General features: G+C 50.5%; 1 protein-coding gene and 1 long non-coding RNA gene across 2 annotated transcripts in view; one reads left to right on the top strand and one right to left on the bottom strand.

Annotated features, from left to right (window-relative positions):
• Positions 1 to 2,127: 2,127 nt before the first annotated feature.
• On the bottom strand, positions 2,128 to 5,988 carry LOC107195890. The gene is made up of 3 exons (XR_001517206.2): positions 5,629 to 5,988; positions 5,101 to 5,154; positions 2,128 to 3,197 (listed from the first exon to the last, which is right to left on the bottom strand). It is a non-coding gene; the product is annotated as an uncharacterized LOC107195890 (long non-coding RNA).
• Positions 5,989 to 6,314: 326 nt separating this feature from the next.
• The window catches only part of ZNF175 (zinc finger protein 175), an 11,464-nt gene continuing 7,440 nt past the window's right edge, over positions 6,315 to 10,338 (top strand). The window contains exons 1-4 of the mRNA XM_006904981.3: positions 6,315 to 6,430; positions 8,117 to 8,340; positions 9,295 to 9,421; positions 9,678 to 9,752. Of these exons, the coding sequence (XP_006905043.2) occupies positions 8,269 to 8,340; positions 9,295 to 9,421; positions 9,678 to 9,752 (274 nt within the window). The 5' untranslated portion in view covers positions 6,315 to 6,430; positions 8,117 to 8,268. The remainder of the gene's footprint in view (positions 6,431 to 8,116; positions 8,341 to 9,294; positions 9,422 to 9,677; positions 9,753 to 10,338) is intronic.

Genomic DNA, 10,338 nt, shown 5'->3' with positions numbered 1-10,338 from the left:
GAGGGCCTGGCGCCACCGGAACCGGGTCTGGGCCTCCAGCCAGGGGAGCAGCTGTGTCCGAGGTGGCGGCCGGCCCCGGGGGCAGAAAGGTCAGCTTGGCGCCGCCGCCCTGGTCTGGGGCCCGGGCATCCCCGGCGCCTCCCCCGCGCCCTGCGCGAAGCAAAGCCAGCGCGGCCCATATCTAGACTTCTCGTTATGTGACCAAAATAAAGCCCTGTTTGCTAGAATTTCCGAAAGCCAGGCTTTTTGGAACGTAGAGCCAAACGCGTTTGGACTTAATAGAACATGCGAGCAGTGAAGATCTCCAGCTCCACCCCAGGCCAACCCGACGTTTTCCAAATGTCCCTGTTCTCTGACCGTCCCAACAGCACGTGAGGGTGCCTGTGGGGTGGGCTTTTTTCACTTTTGCTAACTCGAAGTGAGGGAAATGATAATACATCTGTTCCATACATCGATGTGATTGTAAACGACATTTCTTTTTCTTTTTTTTCTTTTTTTTCCATTAACCGTGATCCTTCATTGTGAGTTATCTATTCAAAGCATTTACACAGAGGGACGTCGGAATTTTCCCCATCACCTTCTCCAAGGATGTTCATCGCATTCCTATTACGCACCTTAGAGAATAATATATTTTTACCAATGAAACTCGCATCCCTAAATGTCAAAGTTTAGGTTTTACTATTTTTGACCTTTATGTAAATGGCATCATACAGTCTGCATTTTTTTTTTTTTTTTTTTTGCTGGCTACTTTCTTTATGAACTAAAAAATTTTTTATATTGCAATGTGTGTAACGTGCAAAAGATACAAATGGCTAAGTGTGCAGATCAGTGATTTGTCACAAAGCAAATACAGTCAGTTCATGAGAGTGTTGCCAGCTCCCAAAATGCCTCGACAGTCTACGGCCTCACCACCACCATGGCAGAGGCTCCTGTCTCTTCACAAAATCCCCACAGTTGCTGTCCTTCTTCATTTCCTGATCTGTTGAGTGCAAAGTGGTATCTCGTTTCTGTTTAATCTGATGTTTTTTCAACTGCCAATGAATTCAAGCCCCCAGATCTTTTAGGGAAGACAGGCCATTCCCAGATGCTTTTGAAAGCATCTTCCAAGAAATTCTGCTTAGCTCTGGTCCGGGGGGAGGGGGGGGACACATAGCCCCTATTGGGAAGCAAGAGGCAGCGAACATTGTTAAGGATGTGGTTCTGGACAAAGATATGCTAACAGCCAACTTCTGCTTCTGTAATCTGCTGGCTTGTTTGATGTTAACTAGGGTGTGGTTAATCTGTTTGCTTGTTTGATGTTAAACCAGGGTGTGGTTCTAGGCTTTATGAGCTGCCTCTTTTGAGAGCTCGGGGCTGATCTCCTCGAACCCTGCGAACCCTGCGTGGTAGAGAGTCAGTTGCCCGGCCGGCTCATAAAGGCTCATAATTCATCTCAATTGGCTCCGTGGGTCTTAGAATTGATCACGCCACAGCAACGTGCTGTTACTCTGCAAAACTAACAGCGGTAAAGAGGCTGTGGAGAAGGCACTTGCCCAGGGTCACAGAGTTTGTTAGCAGCCTGCGTGTACTTGAGCCCCCGCTGCCAAATGACCCTTGCAGCGAGCTGGGCCTCCAAGGGGCTCACTGGCAGACACGGGAAGGCCGGCACATCTCGTCGGGGACACGAGGTGTATGAGACACATCTGATTCTTCCATCGCTCCACCCAAGTCATTCTCTGGACTGCACACTGCCTCCCTGGAGTTGGACAGAGGGGGTTCCAGAGCCGCAATTCAACATGGTCCCTTCTCATCCCAGAGGCCCAGGGGGTCCTTCCTGAGGCCTCAGTTCCTTCCTGCTTTCTCAATTTGAAATCAGACTTCGGGACTGGAGCAGACACCTCCCCCTCCCTCACCTTTCTGCCTGGGCTGGTCCTGGTGGTCCCTTGATACTCATTCAAATTAAGAAAACTAAGTCTCAGAGAGGTGATCACACAGCTGATAAGTGACAGAGTCAGAATTCAGACCCACAGCTGTCTGAAGTCTCCCCAAACTGCCCTCTTTCCACCAGGTGAAGGCTGTCATTTTGAGGGGGACACACAGTGTTGTGATCAGAGAGACACAGTGTTGTGATCAGAGAGACATTTGGAGGGCGGTCATTAGCGTTTTATTATTTTATCTGTTTTGTGCTTATACGACCTCTTGGAAAGCCATTTGGCCCTATCTATCACAATTGGTCATGCATGTGCCCTCTGACTGAGGAATTCAAAATCATAGATATTTTGGCATCCTTACAAAATAGGTGAACGTTATTCATCGCACTGGTGTTTATAAGTAGAAGATATTTTTTCCATGGGCACATGATTATTTAAAGACATTACGACACAGTGGACTGCTTTGCAGTTGTAAAAAACAAAGGATGAAGTTCTTTATTAACACAGCAAGATTCCCAAGAATTATTGTTAATTTGAAAAAGATTCAGGACAGCATATATACGACACTTAGGAGAAAGATGGACCTTTGTGTTTAAGACAGAATGAGGGATGGGATTTAGGGCTTCAAAACCTTGTATCTTGGCATTTCGGGGCTGCTCCTTTTGGAAGGAGCTAATAAACTGCCTCTATAATCAAAGCACTCAGGTTGAGTCTGGTTATTCCGGTCACAACACAGCCACTGCCCGCAACAACCCAGGAGTCCTGGCCCAGCACTCACGTGAGACATTGAGCTGGATGGTTATTTCTGTGGTCACAAGGAACCCCAGTAAGGTTACCTGGCAGGTGACAGTGGTGGCGTGGTACCAGGGCTGTAAAATGATGGTGACCTCTGACAAGGGACCTGTTTCAGGGCTCAAGGAGATAAGGGTGTCCCATATCCAGGAGAACTTAAGAGTCTCTCTCCAATTACAGGGTAAGTATACCCTGCCACCTTTCTTCCTGGCGTGTCTGAGGTTCAGGGAAGACTTGCTGGTCTGGGGATCCCCGACAATAAGGAAGTGACCCCAGGTCCTCTTTTGTAGCTTTTGACCTGGTTTGTTCGTATCTACCGGAAGATCCTGTTGTAGGTTGGCCCCTTCCAGGAACCAGAAGATGTAGAGTGGGCCTGAGTGATTCCATCCATCCAGCGGGTAGGAGCAAGCACAGGGCACCGGGACACACAAGCCCTCCTGCACATGACAGACCCTGGTATTTGCAGCTCACATCCCGTACGCTCCTCCAGGGACACTATGGAGAGACCAACATGTAGCTCTGTGACATTTAGCTCCAGCTGCCTGCCACCCTCCTCTGCCGCAGCCCACTCACATCCCCACTGGAAGAACAGCAGTCATAGCGGGTCACATCCCTGACACTGGAAAGCCTATTCGGAACCCCTAATACCATCCGACTAGTCCTCCTCGGCAGACATCTGGCATCTATTTCTGTGCTTTGCCTCAGACCTTTCTCTTCGAAAGGAACATTCAAACCACTAAAAGGTCAGAACAAATTAAGCCCAGTTCACCACAGGGACACTTCAGAAGGGAGCTGTTCTTTTCACTTCCCTACGCAGACCACACCTCCTTGCCCCTAGAGACTGTAGTGACCTCACCTTTAGAAACAATAGGTTAAGGATAAGACATGGTATGTACTAACCGCCATGTCTCACTTCTAGTTAGTTATCTGCTAAAAATTTATTAACTAGAGGGATTTACTGGCCGGATCACTGCCTATAGGTACAAAATATTTTAACAATGACGCATTCTGCTTCTGTACCCCTGCTTGCTTACCCACCTCTTAGTTATCAGTTAATGAATGGAGGAGATATAGTCTTTTGTGTAAAAATTAAGGATGTGGGGGATGGAATCGAGGGCTTAAAACCTTTGTGCCCCTGCGTCTCGGGGCTGCTCTTTGGCAAGGACAGCCGCCGGCTAATAAACTGTCTCTTGGATTAGAGCACTCGAGTTGGGCCTGGTTATTTCGGTCACAACAAGACCTTTCTCCTTCTTTCCGCCAGGAGAGCCAGGAATTCAGGTGCTTCTCCCACCATGCAGGACCAATCCTCCCATCTCGTGCTCATCTTCAGTCCAGGTCTGGGCACACAGGAGACTTGTAAAGCACTGGCCAAGCTCCTAAACTCCTTTGAGAGGGGAGGGCCAAGGTCAGAGGCTGGGACTGAGCCTGGGCGCTGTGGATGCAGCTCCTGGCTTGGGCGGGACATTTGTTGATGTCCTGGTGTCTATTTGGACGCAAGGAGGAGCTCGACTCTGCAGAGCTTCCTCGGGTTCCCCCCTAAGCTCTATCTTTGTACTGTGGTTTTCCTCTCCCAGATGGGCCCTAGACAGCTGTGTTATCTGCTACTCTCATTACCCTGAATCAATCCTCTGCCTCCCCCTCAGATCTCTCCTTTCTCAGGTTTTGGAGCCGTGGAGGCTCTCGCAGCAGGTCCTGAAGATTCAGGACCTTTCCCATTTCATCCAGCCCCTCACCTCCCGAGACCCCATCTCCTCAGACCGCGACCACTCCCTTCTTCATCTCCCCCACCCCCAGACACAGTGCCTGGCCTGCTGAGCTGCCCCCCCGAAAACCGTCTGACTTGTGGTTACACGAAGTCACAAGTTCCCTTCCGATTATTTGAGTTTCCGGGGCCGGAGAATGTGCTAAGACTCAAACAGCCAGGTGGAAGAGATGCATGGGGCAAGGTATGGGAAAAGGGGGCAGGGCTTCCCAGCTCTTCCCCATCGAGCTCGCCATCTCCCCAGGTCTCTACATGTTCACCAACCCGGGCGATGCCCGAAGCCCGTCCTTTTGGATTTTTATGGAACCTTCATTACTACATAGGAGTGATTCATTATATCATCGGCCCGGGGCAACTGATTCCACCGGCTCCTCTCCTCCCCAGAGGTGGGGGAGGGGCGCTGCGGGACTGAAAGTTCCAACCCTCTAATCACAGAGATGGTTCTCCCGGCAACCAGCCTCCACCCTCACCCTCTAGCCCAAAGTTGCTCATTAACATAACAAAAGACACTTTACAGTCCTTAGCACTTAGGAAATTCCAAAGGTTTAGGGAGCTCCGTGCGGGGGAAACGGGAATAAAGAACAAATGTGTCACACTGTATTTCTTATTTTAAATCACAATATCACAAATACCTACCGCACTCGGTCTCTCTGCGGGATGATGAAGATCTCCTACAACACGATGTGCATACTATGCAAAGAAATAACAGGCAAAACTGAAAAAACTCTCAAGAGATGCGAGATTTCATGAGATCAACGATGAAAGGGATGTTTGCCAAATGTGCCCAAACCGTGGATCTGGGAGGGTCCAGAAGACTTAAACCCGTTTCTACTCTAAGTACATCAACAGGAATAATGGCGTGATGATTCGAAACGGAACAATTGGAACATCAAAGGATTACCAAAGGTCCTTGGGGAAAATGTTGAAATCCTCAAACACTTTCGCAAACAATGATCTTAAGCAATGTTTTCTTGAGCACATCGCAGAAACCCAATAAATATGTGTCGAATGGACAAAAATATAGCCATATATATTAAATTCCTCATGTAAAAGCTTGTTATTATGTAATGGCACTCTTTTAAACCTTTTGCACGTGATAATTTAATTATTTAACCCTCCCAGCCTTATGAAACGGGAAATTGAAGTAGAGAGAGTTTAACTAACTTGTTCAAACTTGAACATCTGGCTTCAAATCCAGGCAGTCGGCTCCAGAATCTTTCCGCGGCTTTCTCTCCCTTATTCTTCTCTCATCTGGAGGATAATAGCTCCACACTATCAAACCCGAAGGGCCAACGCCTGTGTCTGCTCCTTGCGGTTGACAGTGACCCCCCCTGCCAGGCTGAGCTGGAGCCTGGAGGGCCAACAACCCCCGAGCCTCTCCCAGTCTTCAGAGCCTGGCGTCCTGGAGCCGCCCCCAGTACTGTCTAGTTCGTCTGCGGAGCTCAACACCCTTCGGGTTCCCCACACGTCTCATTCATTGGAGTGTGAGTCATTGAAAGGAAGAGGGGGCAGGAGACCTGGATTCTGAGGGTGAGGCTTAAATCAGGGTGAATATACAGGGAAATGTATTTTTTTTAGAAATACGCAATGCCAGTTTCTCCTACAGCTGTACATACGCAGGCATTTATTAGGTCGCCTGCCAACGTGGCACAACCCCAAGACCTTACTCCGTGAGATCGCAAACGCGATCCCGGCTGTACGGAATGGAAGTGCGTCCAACATGGCCGCCTCCAGTGACATAAGGCTTATGGGGGCGGCCATGTTGTTCGCCTGACGGTTCCTGAAAGAGCGAACCGCGGAGGAGCGTCCCTGTACTACGCCATGATAACTACTGGCACGCTGCGGCTTCGAAGGTTCTCGTAAGCATGCGCACGCCGCCGCCCAACCCGGGAGCGACCGTTCCGCCTACGTTGTCAGCCGGTCGCTGCACGCCTGTCGCACGCGGGACGTCCAGGTGGTTTGCAGTGTGAGCGGCGGGGCTTCCGCGGGGGGCAGCGATGGGGGCGGCGATGGGGGCGCGGTCTGCGGGGTGGTCGTAGTGACGGGGGGCTGTGGGCCAAGGGGGGTTTTCTCCTGGAAGCTGGAAGATGGGCTCGTTAGTTTCCAGTCGTTCTGTGGTTTCTGGGTGCGTGTCGGTGCTTTTGTCACTTACATTCCGAGTGTACTTTAAGATCGGGTTTCATGTCGTCGGCGCGTGAAACTCGCCTCTTTGGAGACAGTGAAAGGGCGTCCTGAGGTGCGTGCTCCTGGGGGACATTTGGGGGACGTGATCCGCTGCTTGGGGGAGGGGGCTGTGGGAGGCGGCGATCGATGGGGAGCAGGGACTTCGGGGATCGGAGGACCTCGAGGGTCACTGTGACGCGCTCCGGCCGGGGGCAGTGACTGGGGACCTAGGGAATGGGTAGAGTGGGGAGCTCAGGGCAATGCCTGGAAACCCGTCGGCTAGAAGCCGGGGGATCAGTGATGGGGGCTGCTGAGGGTGCCCGCGTCGCTTCCTGGGTAGCAAGGGTTGGGGTCCCTCAGAGGTGGATGGTCGGGTCAGTGCTGGCCGCAACTTGGGGGCCTGCGGACGTGGGAAGGGTCGGTGGTTGGCAGTGGAGCGGATCGGTGATGGTTTCCTATCGGGGTGTGTTATGTTGAACCCCGGTTGCTGGGGACTCTTTTGGGTCCCGTGGAAATCACTTCCTGGGACATTTATTGGCAGTCAGGGTAGTTAGTAATGGTTTCAGGAGCCTGGCCGTGTGCATGTGTGGGAGGCATTGCATGGCCTTCTGACAGTCGCCTGGGTCACTCACTGGGGATTTCTGGAGATAAGCTGGATGGGCGGGGGTGGGGATAACTCGTTGTGGACAGGGCCAGACATGATGAGTGACTGTGGCCCCGGTACCGTCTGCAGATTTTTCAGGCCAAGGTGAGGTCGTGTACAGTGAGTTGAAATTTTTATCTTTGTCAGAAAAGGCTGGGATGCCTCGGGCGTTATGCATGGCCACGGAAATGTCCAGCAGCTTGAATCAGACCTGCCAGACATGGCCAGATTCAGAGCCTCGGCTCCCCTGGGGCCGCAGGACATGGAAGTGGTGTTTCTGGAAGCTGACGGGATAGTGTGTGCAGTTTAGAATGAGGCAGACTTGGGGCCGATTTCCTTTGCGGGCAGATCGACCTTAAGGCAAATGATGTAACAGCGCTCAGCCTCGGTTTCCTCATCCACAAAATGGGTTTAATAATGGTTGTACCCTTTAGCTGATAGTGTTTGTGAACATTAAACAGGACAGCCGATACCTGACTTGCGGCTTGCTGGTTTTTATCCGCGTTTACCACGTGCCAGGCAGGTGCCGGAGGCTAATAAGCCTCGTGTCATGTAAGTTTCCCAGTGCCTGTGGTCAGTGGCTTCTTCCCGGTGCTGGAAGCTACAGCTAAAGGTAGTAGCTTCATATTTCCCTGGTTAAGGTGGCAGAGATGCCATTAAGCCTTCGTTAAGTTTAGTCCAAACTCACGGTCTTTTCTTTTTCACCGATTAATAACTAGAGTTGGGCTTTTTTGAACTTTGCTTATTTCATAGTATCTAGCCCAGTGACCTTCACCTAAGGGCCCTCAGAAATATTTGTGTGGAGCAAATGTCGGATAAGTGACCACGTGGTCGTTGTCCTTCCAGGGCTTCTTGGTGTCTCCGCAGAGCCCCCGCGTCAGCCGTGCCTTCGAGGCCCCGATCGGCCCTGATCCGAGCCTCCACATGCCCGCGCAGCTTTGGGCTCCTGGGAAAAGCAGAGTTGTCTGCAAGAGACCGAGTTGAAGCCTGGAGGGGACATGCCTGCAGATGTGAACTTGCCCCACAGACTCCGGGTCCCGGGTCCAGAGGAACAGGCTGGATCGTGTGAGGTACGCAGAGCGGCCCCAGAGAGAGTCGTTGAACTTCTGGGCGGACCCAGGAAGCAGCAGGTTCCACGCTCTCTGTGCCCCAGACAGTCTGGCTCCTCCCGCTGAGAGCGGACCACAGGAGGCTGATGTCACCTCGCACTCACTGGCCTTCTGTGTGATAGAGAGAACAGACTGGTCGATGAAGACTGTTGGAGAAGAGAGTCAACCCTGGGACAAAGGAGAAGGAAAGGTGGCCCCTGGTCCGGGTGGGAACCCTAGCCACAGACAGGAAGGTGACAGCTGCCTCTTGCTCAGTGCAGGCCAAGATCCGCCATCCACCACTGGGCCTTTGCATGTTCTCAGCTGCTTCCCACCCTTCTCCTGCTTCCCTGCTCTGCGGGGTTAGCTCGGTTCTACCCCGTCCTCGTAGTTTATTGAGCGAGAGGATGATGGTGCATGCTTAAAGACCACGTATTATTTCCTGTTTTAAAAGACAAATCGAAATGCCAGACAACAGTGTTTCCAAATTGCCCGCAGGTATTAATATTTGATATTTGGGAACAAGAAAGCAGGATTCTTGGGGACACTCAAGATGTCCAGAAAGTCTAAGTTATTCTGTGTATTTCGTAACACTCGGTGTGTTTTAAAGTAATAGTGAGTGGCCATAGTAATAAACAGCGCATCATTGACCTGTGATAGGTTTGCATTCAAATTACAGAGATGTTCTGTTTTTTAAAAACGGTATAATAAATGCACGGCTTTTTACCATGGCGAACCAATATATTGTGAGGTTACATACTTCAGTAGTGTTTAAAAATCATCTCAACCTGACAGAAACATTTTTTTAATAGAAAACATTCAAACGAAACATCAACACTATTAAAATATATATATATATTAAAAACGGGTCTCTCCGTGTAACTTTCCCACTCACAGTGATGACTAATTCACACTGAGCTGAGTATGTCGTTACAGGGACCAGTGTCATTTGAGGATGTGACCATAGACTTCAGCAGGGAGGAGTGGCAGCAGCTGGACCCTGCCCAAAGACACCTGTACCAGGACGTGATGCTGGAGATTTGTAGCCACCTGTTCTCCGTGGGTGAGCACACCTGCCCTGGGAATCTGGACGGGCCCTGGGAATCTGGACGGGCCCCACAAGGCCCTGTCCTGCCTTGTGGAACGCAGTGGGCCATCTCTAGTTTGTAATGGGTTTGTCTTCGGTTTGTCCTAAATCGTTGATTCTTTTTGAGCATCTCTGAGTATTATTTCGTTCTAAGTGAAAGAAGCAAAGCTTCGTTGAATGGCCTCTGAAGCTCAAGACCACGTCCAAATCCGATGTCCTTTCTCATTAACAGGGTATCACGTTCCCAACCCAGAGGTCATTTTCAGGATGGAAAAGGAGGCCAGACTCCCACATCGGAGGTGTCAAGGTGAGAGCCTGTTACCATGGCAGACGTGCATATCATTAGGGACCATCATTCAACCTTCCACCCTGATCCATTCCCACAGTGATGGACGCTTAGGTTACTTCCTGCTCCCAGTGTCCACAACCGATGCCATTATACAGTATCTTGTAAATGTCCCTCAGGGGTCGGGACATTTCTCAGAGGTGAGTGCTCTGGAGTGGGATTGCCTGATCATTGGATAGCAGTATACTCAGTCAGACTGAAAACTACATTGCTCTTCAGGTGAGCTTCACAGTCTTTGCTTCCCCGTGCTGTGCGCAAGGGTTTGCATTTACAGACTTTGCTTGCCAACACTTAGCCTTTACAAACTTCTCATTTACAGCCCGTGTTATGAGTAAAAGGGCTATTTCATGTTTTTGTTTTTGTTTTTAAGGTGAGGCAATCCTTGGTTGACCTCACAGATTGCAAGGACCCTGTCAGCTTACGATCCCTTATTTTTTTTATTTATTATACCTACAGCCCCTGGTCTTCCTCGGTGGTCTCCCATCCAAGTACTGACCAGGCACGATCCTGCTTAGCTTCCGAGATCAGATGGGATCGGGCTTGTTCA

The sequence above is a fragment of the Pteropus alecto genome, unplaced genomic scaffold, assembly GCF_000325575.1.
Source record: "Pteropus alecto unplaced genomic scaffold, ASM32557v1 scaffold41, whole genome shotgun sequence".
Lineage (NCBI taxonomy): Eukaryota > Metazoa > Chordata > Mammalia > Chiroptera > Pteropodidae > Pteropus > Pteropus alecto.
This window is presented reverse-complemented; position numbering and strand designations above follow the sequence as displayed.